General features: G+C 40.8%; 2 protein-coding genes across 3 annotated transcripts in view; both read left to right on the top strand.

Annotated features, from left to right (window-relative positions):
* LOC141770481 (tyrosine kinase receptor Cad96Ca) overlaps positions 1-20,434 on the top strand; it is a 159,481-nt gene that overhangs the window by 93,292 nt on the left and 45,755 nt on the right. The gene's annotated exons all lie outside the window — the stretch shown is intronic.
* The window catches only part of usp32 (ubiquitin specific peptidase 32), a 52,651-nt gene continuing 33,226 nt past the window's right edge, over positions 1,010-20,434 (top strand). For both annotated transcript variants that reach the window (XM_074640005.1, XM_074640004.1), the window contains exons 1-2: positions 1,010-1,236; positions 18,578-18,705. In XM_074640005.1, coding sequence (XP_074496106.1) covers positions 1,179-1,236; positions 18,578-18,705 — 186 coding nt within the window. In that variant the 5' untranslated portion in view covers positions 1,010-1,178. The remainder of the gene's footprint in view (positions 1,237-18,577; positions 18,706-20,434) is intronic.

The raw sequence follows: 20,434 nt of genomic DNA, 5'->3' as shown, positions 1-20,434 counted from the left end.
CAGAACATCACAGAACATATCAGTAATAATAGAAGTGGTAAAATGGTAGGACAAGTTGATAAAACAAATATACAGTATATATATATACATGTGTATAAATGTACACATGCGTCCAGAAACGGATGTGTACATACATATATTTATACCCCTCTACTTATAGGAATGCTATCCTAAAAAAAATTGTTTTCAAAAGTTTTTTTAAAGTGGATACAGAGTTAGATGATCGTATCTCTATAGGAAGTGCAGTCCAGAGTTTGGGAGCCCTGACAGCAAAAGCCTGATCGCCTCTTGTCACAAAATTGGACCTGGGAACAGCAAGAAGTAGCTGATCAGATGATCTCAGACCACGTACAGGCGTATAGGGTGTTAAGAGATCCATTATGTATTCTGGGGTCAGACCAAGTTGTGCTTTAAAAGTGAGTAATACAATTTTAAAATGTATTCTAAATTGTAGGGGAAGCCAGTGCAATGATGCCAGGACTGGTGAAATGTGCTCCCTTTTGCCCTTTTGCCCAATGCCCATTAGAAGCCTGGCAGCAGAGATCTGAACCAGTTGTAGTCGTGAAAGTTTCTTCTGACTGAGGCAGGAATACAAGGAGTTACAGTAATCAAGTCTGAAAAAATGAAAGCATGTATGACTTTCTCCATATCACTGAATGACAGAAAATATTTTATATTGGAGATTGTTCGTAATTGTAGAAAACTGGCTTGAACAACTGTCTTTTCAAGGATATGCAATAAATGCTCTTTCTTTAATAGGGTATAGCCACGAGGTGGTGCTACTTCTTTACAACCTAAACTTCACAGAGACACGCACACATGTTGACAGCTCGGTATGACTGCGCATTATATGAGTGCAATGCATTTTTAAAAATAATTTGTGAGAAAGAGGGGACACACTTTATGTTAAGTTATTGAGGGTGAAAATAAAAGCTTTGTGTCAGTATCATGTCATGTTGTTGTTATGAAGGAGCTGATCAACTGACCTGTAGGAGTCAGATCACGTGACAGCATGGAGGCGTCACACACATTCACCCGTTCACCACACACACACATCAACACAGACACACCAGCAGGAACCATTTCACAATAAACAGGATAAGAGCGACTAAACAATCAGGATCAACTCAATGCAGCGACGCTTTATTTCCCCCACATCGCAATGAAATGAGGGGAGCATGGGGGCCAAAGAGTCGAGGATCGGATTCCTGTCGTATGACGAGGCCGTGAAGAGAGGTAAGATAAATCCACTTCAGCTGCGCTAGCTTAGCTCACTGTCAGCCCGACACCTCCCATTAAAAACCAGCGGTTTAAGCGTCCTTTGGCTCGTTGGATAATATAGACACATGTCAGAACATAATACCTGGTCTCTATTTAACCGCTAGGGTCTGTTAGTCAATTCGGCTTTAAAATATGTGGGAAAAACTCATTAAATTTAAAGACATGTTCAGTTTAACAATAGCTAAATCTCTATTTTCTGCAGTCACCTTCCCCAACATGCACTGCGTTGGGATGCAGTAGGAAGCGTTTTCTAGTGCTTAAAGCATAAATAATATGTAGCTAAACGTATTCTGTTCATGCCGAATTAAACTATTCTTCATACTAATATAGAAATAAAGCTGATTGGTATTTTACGTGGCGGGTGTCTTCGCTTATAAGCAAGGTCACGTAAAATAGAGACATTTTTAGACGGAGTTTGGCGTGACGTTCCTCTCCATAGCTACGAGCTAAGCGTTGGTTGTCGGGGTTGTTGGGATGGGCTAGCTTGACAGTGATTAGCAAAACAGTTGTGCAGACAGCCTTCAATGTGTGCTAACTTTTTTTGGGCTGCCACTTCAGCCTAGCTCTTCTCATCCTAGCTAACTAACGTTGAATACTAGTCTGTGCTGCTTCTAGCTGGCTAGCTTGTCTACTAGCACAGTTAGTTAGCTAGCTAGCTGGGTTGCTACAGCCAAGCTCCCAGAGGAGAGGGAAATGCCTGCAGACTGTTGGTTTTAGTCTTCGTCTGGCGGATTTTCAAGCCTAGACATGTGATGTGATCAACGTGGATCATCAGTGTTTTTACTAGCGGACTGTCAGATTGCTTTGCTAAACTATTCACACACACCAGCTAGCAGGCTGTGTAACGGAACAACAATCAGCTTCACGTTGTTGTTGTTGTTGCATTTCATTTCTTAGCATTGAGCCTGTGGACATAAACTGGGGGAGCCATTAGTTGATCTCTGGTAGACATATAAAGTAGGGTCTCCCAGACCTGTATGTATATATATATATATGTATATATATATGTATATATATATATATATATACATATATATATATATATACACTGATCAGCCATAACATTAACAACATTAAGACCACTGACAGGTCAAGTCAAATTTATTTCTGTAGCACATTTAAAACAACATGAGCTGACCAACAGAGCAGACAACAAAATCTCACACATCTACAGACAGAGACCAAGATAAAATCCATGAGTAAAAGACTGTTATAATGAGCATTATAAAAGGCCAATCAGTAATCACAATTCAAGTGCATTCAAAAGCCAAAGAAAAGAGGTGGACCTTGAGCTGTGCTTTGAAAGACTCTGTAGAGGGAGCAGATCTGATGTGGAGAGGCAGTTTGTTCCATAGACTGGGGCCCGCAACTGAGAAGGTGAAGTGAATAATATGGATTATCTGGTTACAATGGCACCTGGCAGTGGGTGGGATATATCAGACAGCAAGTGCACATTTTGAGAGTATCATTACAGTAGTTAATCAAAATAATAGGCTGGTTGCCATTTTAGTTTGAAAATGGATTTTGATCACTGTCTTTGCCAACATCTTAGGTGCTGTAAAGAGCCACAGCCAGTCCCAATTACAGCCATAGCAATAACCATATAGCTACAGCAATATCTATTAGCCATAGCCACGGCAATATACACCGATCAGCCATAACATTAAGACCACTGATAGGTGAAGTGAATAACATTGATGATCTCGTTACAATGGCACCTGGCAGTGGGTGGGATATATTAGATGGCAGGTGAACATTTTGAACTTTGAACTTTTTGTTGGAAGCAGAAAAAAATGGGCAAGCGTAAGGATGTGAGCGACTTTGACATGGGACAAATTGTGATGGCTAGACGACTGGGTCAGAGCATCTCCAGAACTGCAGCACTTGTGGTGTCAGAACACACAGTTCATTGCAGTTTGTTGTGTATGGGGCTGCGTAGCCGCAGACCGGTCAGGGTGCCCGTGCTGACACGTGTCCACCGCCAAAAGCGCCTACAATGGGCACGTGAGCATCAGAACTGGACCACGGAGCGATGGAAGAAGGTGGCCCGGTCTGAATCACGTTTTCTTTTACATCGTGTGGATGGCAGCGAGTTCGAGGTGTTAACTCGGCCTCCAAATTCTCCAGATCTCAATCCAATCGAGCATCTGTGGGATATGCTGGACAAACAAGTCCGATCCATGGAGGCCCCAACTCGCAACTTACAGAACTTAAAGGATCTGCTACTGACGGCTTGGTGCCAGATAACTCAGCATACCTGTAGAGGTCTAGTGGAGTCCATGATCATAGATGCCTTTCTCAAAAGCATTATGCTGTCAGATCAGGTGATATGCTGCATATTATGATATGCAGGATTAAATCAAGATAGAACAAGCAAAGCGCAAGGTGGGGTGAAGCTGTGTTGCAATTGATTGCCTGCATAGTCTGAGTGTTGATGCACTTATGTAAGAAGTGGGTGACCATTTATCAGGAAGCACATAGGCGATCTTATCCCTGATGGCCTACTTGTTGCACTTTACTCCCTGGGCTGCCAATAGCTGAACTTTGTCTGTCTTGATCCCAGGCTATGAGAGGCTGTTACACTACAGGGAAGTTAGACAGACCTGTCCTTTGCATTCATATTTATCTATATTAATAAGATCTGTCACTTATTTTTCAGCCAGGATTCCTCACTATTATTTTCACACTGAAGCCCACATTTGAACAAACCGTGACCTATTGTTGCTTCTGTTGCCTAAATGGCATCTTTTCATTATCCGCTCCTTGTGTGGTGGTTTGGACATTCCTCAAGCTGATTGCCTTTCCCACTCTGATAATCACGTGACCGCACACACACACACACACACACACACACACATTATTATCCAGCCTTATCTGACACCAGTCACATGGCAGCATTCCTAATTCCCACAACAGGCTCAGCTGCCGCAATTTTGAAGTCAGTTTTTATGGAAGCTGACTGTAGTAGGACACCCGCAGCATAATGGTCAGGGAACATCCTGTTGAAAAGATTAGGCTTTGATGTGTTCCTGTAGTAAACCCAGGGTCATTCAGACTTCTTTCTAGACTCATTTTGCAGGATTGATTATGCGCTCTCTGTTCAAGTTGTTTACTGTGTGATTGCTACCATAACCCTACAGTAGAACTAGTATTTTATATATATAGAGAGAGATATTAGTATCCTCTAAAGCCTCAAAATAGTGTTACCCAAGTGTTAGATGCTCAGATATTTGCATCTTCTTGTCCTGTTATATGAACATATTCTTAAATAGAACAAACTTGGATCAGTGCCACATGATGCATAATGTTCTGCATCATAAGTGTGATGAATTCAACTACAATGAAGATTTTAAATGGATAAGAGATGAGAAATTTTATGTCATGTTGAACATAATCAATGTGGCTGCTTGAAAAAAGGGTATGCTGAGGTCACCGTACTGCTGCACTGATTCTCAGTACATTTATGAATGGTATCAACCTGTATAGGCATGTTTCAGCATTGACAGGTCTCTGCCACAATAAAGAAGAGTAAAGTTGTCAATTAGAGCAGACTTATGTTGTGATGACCCAAAACAGGAAGTAGATACAACAGTCCACTACTACCCGAAAGTGGGGATTAGGCATCTAGATTCTCAGAAGTGAAAGTCTGCTTCCTTTTTAAATGTTGAATGACAGGATGACTGAACATTTATTTACTCTTATGGGGGGAAAAAACTGTCCCGGTTGATCATTGTATGCAAAATAAGCATGTGTGATAAAATTCATTTGAAAAGGAGTTTAAGGCACAAGACTGCGTACGTTACTTAAAGAGAAAAGTCATCTGATGTCCAAATATTGAATCAGCTGGGTTACTCGCAAGGGTAATGGGAGTGTGGACTAGAGTTAGAGGTCGAGCTGTGTCAAACATGTTGAATAAATGTAGGATCAGTTGTGGCGCACTGTTTGTTCCTGATTCAATGTCAAAGTCTTGAAATGCTTGAGGTTTTAATTTCATAGCCCTGGGCAGCTGATTATGCTATGCTAGGGTTGGGCGATATGTTAAAATTTTCCAAACGGCCATTGTGAGCCCAACAACCAGCGATTGATCTCCCCTTCCCCCGCTGCCGTAGTTACAGCCGGGACATCAGCGGTTCTAGCAGCGGAACTTCGTAAAGCACACTTCATTCAAACTTGACAGAAACAAAATAAATTCACCAAAACCATCTTGGTTTGTGTTTCGAACCAATCACCAACTGTGGTTGGTCAAAATAAACCCTTATCTCACAGAGTTAGATGTGAAAATATGCCGGCTCTGCACGCTGTCTCCCTCTCTGCCCGCTGAGCAGCGGCTGAGCGGCTCTCGTTCTTTGGAGGTGGATCCTTAAATTAGCAAAATAAAATGACAAACATTACCCCAAAAAAACCCTAAAAAACGGCAATGTACTCAGCCAATCGCTGATAGCCGATATATTTGTCCATTCGCTCTACCCTATGCTGTGCATTGTGTACTTCAATGTACAAAATTGATAGAGTAAACGATTGTCCAGTAGCAAAGATGAAGCTTTTATAGCCTTGTGATATTGTGAAATTATCTAGTGTGATTCTATGTTGAGTAACATCAAGCTTAATCTTTAAAGTAATCTCCTTTAAATGACAATGTACAGTGGAGAAAGAATACATCCAGAAGTAGCAGCTGACTGTATATCCCTGCATCACACAATGCCTGATACTGTTCACTTTTCTATAGAATTGCATGTTGTAACACCTGCCAGTATTACTTCTGTATTCCATGCAAACATGCTCATAGAAACTTTCTTGTGAAGCTGGATAACTCAAACATGACTATGTTGATCTCTTTGTTGCGACACAGACCCCAGCTGAAAAGTGTATATCTGTATTTATAGGCAGGGCTGGGCAGGATGTATACGGATACATGTTATTGAAACATCAACCATGGTCATCACTCTCACTTCTCTGACACACAACCTAACAGTCATCTGAGAGATGCATAGCTTCACATTTCTGGTTGACGTCAGCAGGTCCTATCAGCCCAGGTGATAGACCGCTGCTTTGCATTTCTTACCTTGTGCTCCCTGGTTTGTGGACGTAGATTTGCCTAAAGCTGCCACAAAGGCTTCCAGTATGGTGTTCGCTATGGAAACATAAGCTGTTTTGTTTAGATGGATTATAATAGTATATATTTAGGTTGGCTGTAGATAGCAGGACTGTCTAGGATACAATTGAACACTTTATTGCTTACATGCAACCTCCATATACAGTATATTTTTTATGACATTTGACCGAAATATTGAAAAACGCGATACAAAACCTAGGGTGCCAATTCTTAGCATCATAATACATACAGTATGGACTTTTATTTTTCCTTCATAAATGGCTGTAATGTTTGTCGGAATCAGTTAAACATTAAAACATCAGTTTGAAGGGTTCCGTGATCTGAGAGTTACTCAATCATTTTGTTCCTAGACTTCCTACAGCTGGTATAAATCAATAACGCATAGTCTTAAGCCTTTAGTATTAGCAAAGGTGCACAACGAGGGTGAGAGTTGTTTACTCTCCTTTTCTCTCTCCACAACAATGCAGTGCACTAAGCTTTGCACAATGGTGTACCCTCATAGAATAAAGAATACTGAACTGAAACAACAATTTTCCAAGTGGCTTAGGCATTGTCTAAGTGTTATAATATAATATATACTCATTAAAGGTCGCCTGAACATTATATGACATTAACGAGTTCGATGCAATTCTTACATTTGCCCAAATAACACAGCTGCCCAGTGCACACCTGAGATTTTTTCAACCAATCCAACGTAGAAAAATCTGATCGGGGAGAATGAAAATTAATTTTGGGACGAGAGTTGAAAGAAAAAATACCTTTTACATTAGAATGAACGGCGATGAAAATGACTGCATTGTTTTGTGTAGAGCACCGTTATTATTAAACCTCCATGACAACATAAACACACAGCACATACGGCCGGCCTCTGACCTCACGACAGCCGCAGCGGCAACGCGTAGCCTAATTATTCCCAAGTCAATGAGATAAACTTTCTAGTATTAACGTAACCGGTTAGCTAACGTTAGACTGTTTGATGATAACGGTAACGTTACAGTTAACGCTCGCTAACCAGTCAGCAGCCGACGTTTGCATTTACAGTGAGAGAGCTGATGATAACGTAAAGTTGAGTCAAAACTCTGCAACATGTAACTAATGTTAACCACCTATTTACTTACTTACTCCTCTTCATCTCCTCTGGGTAATAAGACTGCAGTGAGATCTCTCTGTCACATTTTGTCCGTGGCAACGTGCTGCTCCTCTCCCCATGACAGGAGCATCTTGTCCTGCAGCTCCTCCAACTTCAGGACCACCAGCTAGCAGGGCCGGTCTTAGCTTTGTGGGGGCCCATATGTAAAACCTTTGTTTTTTGACCCAATGCAACTTTTTACACATAAAAAATATTTAAATGTATCTTAGCTGCATTGTTAACATCAAAATCAAAACAAACATGCAAATTATAAATAAAAAAAACAATAAAATTACTTTTTAAAATAAGTTTTGGATAAATGATAAATTAATAATAATACAAAATAAATGTAGCACGGTCCGCATTCATGAACTGGAGACAGTGAACGCAGCACCGTGGCTGCTACAGTAACTCTCCTGACAGTGAACTGGGGACTCAGTTGTGCTCATACACTGCAGCTGGCGCACCGCTGCATGCGAGGCACTAATCTTGTCAGTTAACGGGTAATAATCGGATAACGAGGGTCGGTTTCGGTTAAGAAAATGTTTCAAAATTAGCATCCCTAGTCGTGCTATAAGTAGCTGTCTTATCGGCTTGCAGACGTTGCACGCAGCTACGGGGCTCCCGTCATTTTCACCGTTACTGTAGCTTCCTTAATAGTGCCCATCGTAGCTTTGACTTGTCATAGTAGGCAAAGCACAGGTGTTACTAATAACATTAATGATGGCTCTATTCTATTCATGTCTCCCAGTAAACCATGACAGGGAACCAGCATGCATCATACCAGGACCCTGAAACTGAAACAGCTAAATGGAATTCAGCCATCCATTCTATTTTTTTACACCTGTGCTTTTCTACGAAGTCAAAATGTCTTTTGTGAAAAGGCCTATTATGCAGAAAGTTAAGTAACGCACAGGTTAGCTACAACGCAGCGCAACTTCCTTACAATAGACTTCACTGCATCTAATTGTTGTTTGATAACTCATTTACCCCAGGGGTTACTGTCTGTCACTGGACTTGACCAGTGCACCGATTGCATTTTTTTTGGCCGATACCAACCCCGTCACTGTGATTACTTTGAGCAGCATCATGGGAATGAATTACTATTTAATAAGTCTCCAATAAAGGAAATATGACACTGATCAGCTGAAAAATGTCCGGTTTCGATCGGCTGCCACTTAACAGCCTGCAGCAAAAAAACAAAGCCTATGCTACACAGAAGGGATTATAGTGTCATTATGAGGATTTGTATTATCAATTCATAATTGGTTCTGAAAATAAAAAACAAGATATTGTTGTTTTTCTCTTTCCAATCCCATGAAACAGCAGACTCATGCTGAATGTTTGGGCAAAGGGAGCTTTTTAAGAACAGCACTCGCTGTATGTTTCTGCCCGCAGGCGTTTTTGTTGACACTTCTTCATGTATAAAAGGTCACCTGGGCTTATGTGAGTTCAGTATTTGCATGTTGCTCCAGACGCCTCGGTGCTCTCCCTGGCGGGGTGTTTCCAGTCTTGTTGGTAGCAGCAGGCCAGCACACCCAGCTTATTTTAGAGGACAGCAAACATTGAGTCACAGCAGGAGGCTTTGTTGGCTGCTGCTCTGCTGCCATGATAATTTAGTAAGGTGGTCCAGCACTGACAACCTGCTGTGAATGTGTATGTGTCTGCTTGGACTGCAGGTGTGTGTGCGCGTTTGTGTGCGTGTGCGTGTGTGTGTGCACGCGCATGTGCGTGTGTTGGGGCAGTTGCAGACATCACACCCATTGTTTGCTCTGCATTGAATGGTAACCATTGCAGTTAATGCAGCCCAGTGTCCTAGAATACTCCCATTGCATCACAGCATCAACAAAAACACAGTGTTCTCTATAATGTGGACTGCTTTGTTTTCCTTCCCCATTTGTCCATCTAATTGTAACAATTTTGCTATTATCTGGTAGTCCTATTTTGTCTCTGTAGTATAATAGAACACCATTCACAAACTAGACATTTTCTTAACGTACTCTTGTGATTTTCAGTAGCAGTGCCTTGACGTGTTGCTGTCTAACTGGACTTTAAGTGAAATAAGAGTCAGGCCCTTGTAATAGAAGAAATGAGAGCCAGCTGAGATCGTAGTTGAATTTCATCAATTTAAACTTGTCATACTATTGATAAACTACTAGGGCTGAGAAAGATAATCGTTTTCAATATTGATTATTTTTGATGATGTTTTTTTTTTGTCTGTATTAGAGACGTCACGATACCTGAAATCTAGTAGTTGATGCCAATACCAGTGAATTTCCACGATTCTCGATACCCAATTGGATACCACGGTAAAAAAAAGGAAAATGATGAGACTTTATTCCTCAGGTATAGCTCTATGACTGTAAGAATACAGCAGAGGCTGTACACGCACACACACGCTCTTTCTATAAATATCCTCAGATAGCAACAATAGTTTATAAACCTTTTTTTTTTTTTTTTAAAGTAATGAGCTTAGAAACAAACGAAATAAGCACACAAGAGAAAACACCAGAAATTGAAATTAAATAAAAAATAATACATAAATATTAATAATGATAACACAAATAATAATAATAATAATAATAATATTTAATTAAATTAAATTTAATCAATTAATTAATAATAAAAAAAAAGTCTTACAGATTTTGGAGGGGAATTTATATATTCAAATTCAAGACCTTTATTTGTCCACGAGGGGCAATTGGTTTTGCCGCAGTAGCAAACAACAACAACAACAACATCTCATCACAAAAAGACGATATACACATACTGTACATTCCCACATACTAAAAAACTGAAAAATGGAGAAACCTTGAAGTACCAAAAATATTAAGAGTTACAATATTAACATAATGACAAGAACAGAAGAAGAACAGGCATAACAGACATGGGTGGATGTGCTGATACTACTTGTACTTTACAGAGTTGAGCAGTGAAATGGCTGAGGGTATGAAAGAGAATTTATATCGGTTAGTTTTGACTAATGGTTGTCTGAGACGGGAACCAGACGGCAGAAACTTAAATTCTGAATGCAGGTGGAAGGGTACTGTCTGAAATGATTGATTCTGCTTTCTTTATCAGCTGTTTGTTGTTGTACAGTTCAGGCAGACATGTCTGCTGAGTGCCGATGATTTTACTGCAGATTTTTATCACCCTTGTTAATGAGTTTTTCTGTTTGAGGTTGAGGGACGCATATCAAAATAGATCAACTCATTCGTTATTTGCAGAATTGTTTCAGCTCTAATACAGGTCATCGTATCATATTGGCACCAGTGTTGAAACATTCCAAACGATATCCGGTCCTAATTGTAATACAAACACTGAGCAGTTAAAAAGCTACTCTATAACTGTGGTTAATATGTGCTCATGTGCTGTAAAGCTATGAAAGATAAGCTTTTTACTGCAGACAGTGAGAAGGAAGGAGAGACTGGCTGCTGGTTTGCCTCTGCAGTGTCTCTGTGTTTTCTTGTGTCTGTCAGCTCCTACCTTACATGACACACAAGGGTGCTCTGTTGCTGGAGCTTTGTGCACTCCGCTGATCCACGTGTACGATTGGCTGCCTGCAGGGTTGCTAAAGCCTGTGATTCAGCACTTCGACACTAATCAGTTCTGCACTCCAATTGGGTGGCTTACGCCTCCCGCTCGCAGATTAGTTCAACCTAGAATACATATTTGGTACGGTCTTAGCAACACCCTGCTGCGAGAAGGTGGACACCCTGCTGTTCTGCGACACATTGCCCCATTGTGTCACTTTAAAAATATATATCAGGGACAGTGATGCTGCCCAGTACAACCAGATGTTCATCTGTTGGCCACTGAGCAGTTCCAACGGTGCAGTTGGGGGTTTAAGGGCTTGCCTCAAGGGCAACTCAGTAGTGGTAAGGAGGGAGGGGCAAGTGCTGCTCTTCACTTTCCCCCTCAGATTTATCCTGTTCAGTCCAGAGACCAAACTGACAACCTAATAGTGTGTAGCAGCCAGCTCAGCACCAGATCCATCTAGGGCTGTTTACAGACCTTTTAAGTCCCTGTAAAGCAAAAATAAATATGCATTCTGGGTTTGTCGCACCACAGAAAAATGTGTTACTAACCACCCAGCCAAATTTTAATGATTAAAAAAATCACCAAGTATAAAATTAGCTTTCAAAACCATGGAAAAATAAGCAGTATTCTCTGCTCTGAGACGCTGGGGGGGGGGTGTCCACTGAAGGCGCTGAACCTTTCTTAATACATCCATGGCTGAAACCACACCCACAAGCAGGGTAGGTGCAATCCCTCAGTAGTGGCGAGCGAAGAGGGAAGAGCCCAGCGCCGAATCGCCGTCGACGAGCGGATTGGGGAAATGTGGCGTACGGAAGACCGCTTGGCCAGTGTTGCTCGGGAGCCTGAGTCCTTCTGACGCTGTGAGGCCGGTAACGGCCCCCCGTCGCACAGTCTGCCAGGGGGATTCAACTCGGTGGGTTAGGGACGCCCACTCGGTGTGGGAGGATCCCCTCGCCGGACCTCTCCCCGGCGCTGGCTGGCCCCCACCGGGCGCATTTCAGCTTCCGAGGCGATCGGTCAGCTTGGAAAGGCTCAGGGCAAACCAACATTTTCAGTGTGGTGTGCCACACAAAGAGATGTGTGCCCCCACAACTGTCATTGTGTTGTTTTTTTTCCAACAAGTTGCCTTGTTTCTAAATGTTGAGAATGTCTAGAGATGAGCTATTATGTTGTTCTACCCATGAGGGTCTGTCCTCTGGCTGTGTGCACATCCTTGATCCTTGACTAGTCTAATATGCCCATAGAGAAACAAAGGAAATGGTACAAATCCCAAGCATGATACTTGATGTGTAGTGTATGACTTATACACACATACATTTGTTTACACCATAAATAGGCTTTTATGCTGAGTCATTCATCAGGACTGATCACTCTGTGAACCTGTACGCTCCAACAAAATCATCAATCCATTTAATTATTCCATCAAGGGAATAGTTTGATTATTAATTATACTTATTCGCTTTTTTGTGAGTGAGATGAGAACATCTATCTAAATATGAAGCAGATGGTTAACTAAGTTTAACATAAAGACTGGAAACAGGGGGAACATCACCTTTGAAGCTCACTAATTAACAGGTTAGGTCTTGTTGGTTGAATGCATACAAAACCTGAAGTGTAAAAGCAAACTCGTTTATGTGAGGGATTACATGCGGGACTATTTCCTTGCTGGGTGCAATGACTTCCTGGAGTCTTGTTGTCACTGTGCCTTTGCCAGGCAGCTAATGGAAAGTCCAGGAAGTCACTGAAATATTCACAGAACTGCCATAAAACCACAACTTTGCATTTTTACATTTCAGGTTTTGTACTTCCTGGAAATGAGAGTATTTCCTGAAATGTCAAACTCTTCCTTTAATTCAGTTACAGTACACATGTGGCCTGCAGTTGGCAAGTGCTTAATTAGTCAGGAAATCTTGCAAATCTCCCAGTCCAGTCCTTGCTGATCTTCACTGATGGGAGAAAAGTCTGAATGGTAGTTACAGACACTATTCAGTCTGCACTTAAACTTCTTTTGCTGCTTCACCTCATATAAATCTCCCACAGCACCGTTAAGAAAATTAGGGAAGTGGGAGAATTTATATAAAGCTTTATTGTGCAGGGTCAACTACACACTTCTAATGGGTCAGAAGTGATGATTAAAAGAGATTATATTTACATCTATCTATATCTTTATCTATCTATACATTAGACATGCAGAAAACGATTGCATATCATACCTTCTTAATGCATGTAAACATGTTCTAGAAGTACCCAAAAATACAAGTAAGAACCTGAAAATGAGCATGATATGTCCCCTTTAAATTTCCCAGTTGCATCAATAGGCCCTTTTCACAGCAGCCATTTCGGCGTGTCATAGCAGGGTAAACACGGGTGTAATTGATAACATTAATCATGGTCCCATTCTATTTAGTGTGTCACGGCCATTCCAGTGACGCATGCCCAATACCATGGAACAGGTCCATAATTAATGTTATTAATAACACCTGTGTTTACCCTGCAATGACATGTCACGAGGGCGGCTTTGAAAAGGGCATATTCTGTCAACACCAGCATCTTGCTATCGCTGTCGAAAGCAGCGTCCTTTTCATTCCTTTGCTTCATTTGCTTATGTAGATCACGTTGTACAGTAAGGAAGGTAAGATGATGATGATGAGTGGCCAACAGTTCACTCTGACGGTGTAATAGGGAGTGTAGTCAACAAATAAGTTTACTGTGTGGCATCGGAAAAGTGAGGAAGGTAAGGGTGCAGTGTTTGAAAGAGAGATAAGCAAAATACAAGTCATGTATTTGTAATATTTCAATGAAAAAAGAAGATTTGTGCAGCCAGGGACGTTCTTTAAGGATATTTACTATTTAGCAGTCAAAGTGAAACTGTGTCCTATCTCTGCCAGAGAACCGGCTCATACAGCAGAACAGTATGAGTGGTTAATGGTTACTGAGGAGAGGAAAAGAAAGGTCACAAGGCAAACCAAGATATACGTTTTAAAAGGTCTGGGTTGGAGGGGCAAAGTGTGTCCTTGTCTAACTCTGCCATCAAATCTTGACTGTTGTACTGATGGGTTCACTTCCATTCAGTTTGTTTTTTGTTATTTGGACTTTGTGAGATAGAGGCGTCTCTGCATGTCCAGTGTGTTACTTGGAACTAATTGAAGTCCTTTTTTTTTTTGCCTGTCAGCTGTAATTTCATTAATTATTTCTTATTTATTTGCTCTTGCTTTCTTTAAAGTCAGCAGTGCATAAAGATGCAAGTATTTCAATCCAGCAGCCCTTCATTTTCCCCCACCTCAGCAGCCCAGTATTTTTGGCTGCTGTTGCTTTTGAAGTCAAATTATATGGTCTCTGTTTTACAGCGTTTTACAGCAAGTGTGGTGTGTGGATGGAGTTATTTTGCACTGCTAAGGCTTCCTTTGTGTTTGAACACAATTCAGACTTTACGACAGTACGGCCATCCCTGTAAGTAATGGCAATACTTCAGTGCTTTTTTTTTTTTAATTTGATAAAATTATGATAAATAAAATTAATTTGAGGCTGGATAATAATAATAATGAAGTCTTGGGGTAATTCAAGTGCATCAGATATGTACTTTAAAAACTTCCACTGAATGTACAAAATGTAAGTACACCGTTGAGGAGAAACCCAGTAATAACCATTATCTTTTTTTTTAATTTCCCTTTTTAAGTCTATGTAAACCATGAATTAGAAGCAGTTGTAGTACTTTTAAATGTTGAGGAAACAGGTTGTAAGAGAAGAAGTCGATTGTTTTAGTCTAATGTGCTGCCAACCAACGTGCCACACATTGCTCTATGTGTGGGAGGTGTGCATGTCTGTACCAGGCTTCAAGTTTAAACCTGAGTTCATGTGGGCTCTTTTGCCCTCTACAGGCTGGTCGTCAAAAGAGTCTGTAACCAGATGTAAGTGACCTAACATGTTTCTTTCCACATGACAGGAGTAGCACAATAATATATTTAGCTTACCTTGATGTTGTGTCATTGTGGAAAGCTTAAATTGTGACGCATTGACAACCGACAATGTAATATGTAGATTACCAAACACTTAACTGCAGGTCAGAGTGGAGCAGATTACAAAACTGCTGCCAGTGATGTGACCCGATTGTTGATGGAGAGTTGCTGTTGCTTGGGTGGAATGAGAGAAAGAACAAAAGTGGTGGTAAAACCATAGAAATAGAATATAGGAGTAGTACGGTCTAAGGCTGGGCGATATGGCCTCAGAATAATATTGCGATATTTTTTGGCAATATCGCGATACACGATATATATTGCGATATTTTCAAATATCCTCTCAGCACTTCATAAATGCCCGATTTAACCCTTTGATGCATGCTGTCACACCAATATGATGATTCTTGTAGTCCTTGCAGTATATGTCTGCATTAAAACCTTCTTGTTTATATTCATTAGTGGTTTCTGTTGGAACAGTTTTAATCTTGCGTGCAAAAAGGGGGAGATCACAAGTTAAATTTAACAAAACAGTATCCAACAGTATTTACTTTAACCAAATAGTTTTCTGGCAATACATGCTTTATATATTTTGATAAATACATAACACACACACACACACACACACACACACACACGAACAGTTTTTAATGGCATGTAATAAGTGTAAAGTAACTTATTGTTATGTTTACCAGTAAGCTGTTCTAACATTGCTGATAACAAAATCAGCCGATCCCAGGTGACATTGGGCGAAGGCGTGGATGGGAAAAGTTAATGTGGATTCCGTTGTCACCGTAACAACTAACAACAATCGCCATGTACGTTTGTACTAGTCAAATTATCACAGCAAACAGTTCCGTGACCCTTCTACTCCTATTTTATTTCTATGGGTAAAACCTTGCAGCAGACATCATAATACTAACCTTTCCAGCACTGCTGATGATGCAACTTTTAAAGAGAAGAAATCATGTCAGTTGTAGTCAGAGATGTTTGTCAATGAGTGGATTTATGTTACATTGCTAAAGCAAACAAACCAACCACAGGATTTAATGACAGCAGATATGTGATTTTAGCATTAAATCAAAAGCTAAACTACTTATAAATCCATCTGCTGATCAGGAAGCGATCTTATAAGTGATCTGTATAAGGCCATGCATATAACCTATTAATGCAAATCAACAAGTCTGCTCGTCAGTGTGGGTATATTCTCTGATTAATAGGTCAAAAGCTGTTACGATTGTTGTGCTTGAATCTGACTCCATGTACTTTGTCAGTTCATTAAGTCCATTTAAAAAGTGTGACAGGGATCCCTGTCGTGTCTGTGTGCACCCCGACGTTCCCGCCGGTCATCTGGGAGAGCGCAAAGGTTTCTTTTGTTCACTCCTTTCTCTACTTGTTAATTATTCATAACGTGTGGTTAGGGATGCTAATTTGGAATTTTTTTTCTGACCAATAGCTGACACTCATTAACAGTTAACCGACAAGATTAGTGCCTTCTCAGTGAAGTGAATTTAGTGATGAAATAGCACATGAGAAATGTAAAAAAACAATTGACGTTTTTGTCTGCTGTTGTTGTGAGCCATAGACCTGTACTGTTCCAGCGCTTTGCATTGTGGGATACAGTAGGTGAGGTAGGCTGGTTCGATGCATACTGGATATTTTTTCCAAATCAGTTCGACATGTGGGTATTTTTGGCATACTGTAGATTTTGCTTCTGTTAGCATACTACATGCTATATTTTTATATATAATATATTTTATATATTCATATAATTGTTAGGTGAGTGGACCTGTTGATTTATCAAGTTCTAGTGGCTTCAGCACTAGTGTCTCCACATCTCTACTGGCCCTGAGTGGCGATGGTCCAGTTCAACCAACAGCACATAGCGTGGCGTGCAGCTGTATCTAGAAAAGTCCATCAGTGTTGGATCTGGATGTAGTGACAATATAGCTGCATTTGTTTCATTGCAGCAGCAGAGCAAGCAAGGTAATTGTTGCCGCTGGGACTCGTAGAATCACAACACACTGTTACATCGCTTTGACCTGAAGTGGAAGCAGAGGACAATAGGATGTGTGTGTATGTGTGCGTGTGCTGATGCTGCTGATGGTTTCAGCTCTGTACAAACACAAGTTATCACACGGGAAGACCCTAAACTCCTCTGAGTCTGTGAGCAGAACAGCACTGTCGCTCTCTCTCGCTCTCTCTCTCTATCTCAGATTTCTTCCTGTTAAAGGGGAGTTTTTTTTCTTGCCACTGTTGCTCATGGGGGAATGTTGGGTCTCCGTGAATTAAAAAGTACAGACCCACTCTATGCTCATTTTAAGCGTTTTTTCAGTTCCCATAGGCCTACACTAGGGATGTCACCACCATACCAGAAATTTTGTGGTTGATACCAATACCAGTGAAATTCCATGATTCTCTACCAATGCGATACCAAGGTACAAACCAAAAGTAAAACAGTAAATCCCATGTACTTCAACATCCACTCCTTTAGTACCATTTGCATATTGTTTTTTGTTAGGAAGTTAAACAGGTCATAAAACATCCCCTTCAAACAACTGGATTTATTCAAGTTCCTCACCGAAAAATTCCTTTCACAAGATTACATTTGAACGCATCATGATAACGTTAGAGTTTACCTTCACCCAATACTCATCTTTAGTGAATAGTGCCTGAACGTATCGTAATGTAAATCAATGGCACCTCCCGTTAACTAGCTCTCATCCTGCCGATTTCAACACAGATTTGTTGTTCACAATGTAGCATTATCAGGGAAGAAATAGTGTGGGTCCCCTGGACGCATCAATACTGAGTTTACCGTGTCAGTATACCTACTATGGGTGTAACAATAGAGGACGTTTGGTTCGGTCCGCAACATCCTTTCGGTACGCTCTGTGACCTAGGGGTGGGCGATATGAGAGCAGATCAGCTGTTTGCTGATCATCAGAGCAGAGAAGAAATTAGCAGTAAAGTTGTCTTGTGTTATTAAATGTACAGTAAAACACACACACACACACACACACACACACACTTTTTGCTCTCCCCACTTGTGAAATAAATCTGGCGCATCTGATCAGGATGCGGCATCTTACCGGGGCTGCTACATGTCAGGCGGACCGGTGCGACCAATGAAAAATCGAAATCAAAGCACTATATCCATCCACTTTGTCTGTTTTGTGCTGTAAATTGGCTGCGGTGCGTTCTGTCTGAACATGTTAAATTAACATATAGGCCGTACATTAACCCATAGGCCGACATGCGTAACCGGTCAAAAATGTTCTCGCGGTTAACTGATTAATGGTTAACCGTTGACATCCCTAATTTGAACTCAACAGCTCAATCTCTCCAAAAACAACGTCCTGGTTACTCAGGATAACCCAAATCTATATGCGGTAGAAAATAGTGAAACTTGGCTGAAGTTAAAGTTACATTATGACATACACTGTTGTTTGATTTTTTCTGTACTTACCGTAGGTTCTGTTAGCAGAGAGTTTAAATGAAGCACCAAAGCATACCAAGTCTGCTTAAATCACTTTTCTTTTCCTGTCTTTCTCTCTCTAGTCACTGATGTGGAATTGAAGCGGCTGAAAGATGCCTTCAAGAGAACCAGCGGCCTCACCTATTACATGACCCAGCAGTGCTTCTACAGGGAAGTGCTGGGAGATGGAGTTCCCCATAAAGTTGCAGAGGTAAGCCACAGTAATGTCACTCACTATGTACCATTAACCACAGTGGTTACTGGAAGTGATAGTTACAGTGAAATGCTGAATGCTGTCCAGGTAGCCACCAAAAATAGGTCGGGTGAAGTCAGTCCTAGTGGAGCATCCAGTATCCCCTGAGATACAGATGGCTGATCCTGTAGAAAGGAGGTGAGAAATATATCTGAGGAAGTACAAGTCCAAAAAGAGTTTTTTTGTGCCAGAAAGTAACCTTTAACTTTAGACAAATTGGAGAAGACTTTCGTTGAGTTTGTTGTGGGACATAGCGATCAATATCGGCCTGGATAGCATTACAGCTAAGTTCCTAGCAGAGGATACTGTATAGAGATAACTGGAGTCACAACAGACTTTTTTTTGTCTGGAGCGCTCCTGTGTCCTCCACTCCTAATTAAATGCTATATATCCAAAGAAGGGATCCAGCTACCACAGGTACAGTAGGTGGACCCTTAATATTAATACCTCTGTTTTTAGCTGCAGTCTTCCTTTGGTAGTCTTAGGCCCTGAGAGAGTGGAAAAGTACCTGTCTGATCAGGGACTTACCCAGCACAAAGTCCAGCTCTGCATACCACTGCAGGGCTGGAAGGTCCCATGAAAATAAAGCATCATTACTTCATATATGTTACATATTTCCTGTTAACTTTAAAGACCATGATGGGGACCGGACATTAGACAGCAAGGGATCAATCTTAAACCAATCGTAAACCAGTGAGTCATCAGTTATGGAGGATGGCAGTATAGGGATAACCCACTATGCCTTGGACTGAATCTAGGTCCTTGTAAACTGGTCTACAAAATAGTATGCATCAATTAGTACTGATATCATAGATATAATTAATTTATTGTAGGACTGTCAAAGTTGACGCGGTAATAACGCATTAATGCAAATTAGTTTTAATGCCACTAATTTCTTTAACATATTAACGCAACTTGTGATTTATAGGTTGTGCTAGTGCAGATACTGGTATCCTATGAAGCTATAAAACCCAAGGCATCCATTGGTACCAACCATGTCATACTAGTTGCGAAAGAGACTAAATAAGGCTCCAAACTTTGGTGAGAAAAAACTGGCATGGCCATTTACAAAGGGGTCCCTTGACCTCTGACCTGTAGATATATGTAAATGAAAATGGTTTATAGATTTGCCCACTTTATATTAATCACATGCAGTTTTGGGTCTAGTCATAGTCAAGTCAGCACACTGACACACTGACAGCTGTTGTTGCCTGTTGGGCAACAAGGCAAGATGGACTATTTAATTAGCATTTATTCTGATTTATCCAGTATTATACCAACCCATTTATACCAGTATTGAATTTTGTTGTAGACATGAAGGGCTAAGAATGTGATCCGTGAAAATGATTGAAATTGGTTTTTTGTTTTTTTTATAGTTTTGGACCTTTTTGTAGTATTGATTGAAAATTCCTTCTTGATCTGACATTGATTTGGGCTGGCAAAAGTTGAATGCAGGACACAAGATAAAACACATTGTTTGACATGCACGTAGATCAATCATTGTCACGTCCTGAGCCTTACTAATAGAGATGTCCCAATACCAACCAGGCATGTTGTAATGTCCACTTCAGCCTGATGTGTGTTGCAGCACTGTTCTTCTTTATCAGAGCCAGGCTTGACAGTGTGAGCATTTTGCTGCATATGCAAGTGAAAAATAATTTGTGTGCACTGGCAAATGTTTTTGAGT

This window comes from Sebastes fasciatus, chromosome 7 (genome assembly GCF_043250625.1).
Source record: "Sebastes fasciatus isolate fSebFas1 chromosome 7, fSebFas1.pri, whole genome shotgun sequence".
In the NCBI taxonomy this organism is placed as follows: domain Eukaryota; kingdom Metazoa; phylum Chordata; class Actinopteri; order Perciformes; family Sebastidae; genus Sebastes; species Sebastes fasciatus.
The sequence above is the reverse complement of the archived record's forward strand: the minus strand, read 5'-3'. Positions and strand labels throughout refer to the sequence as shown.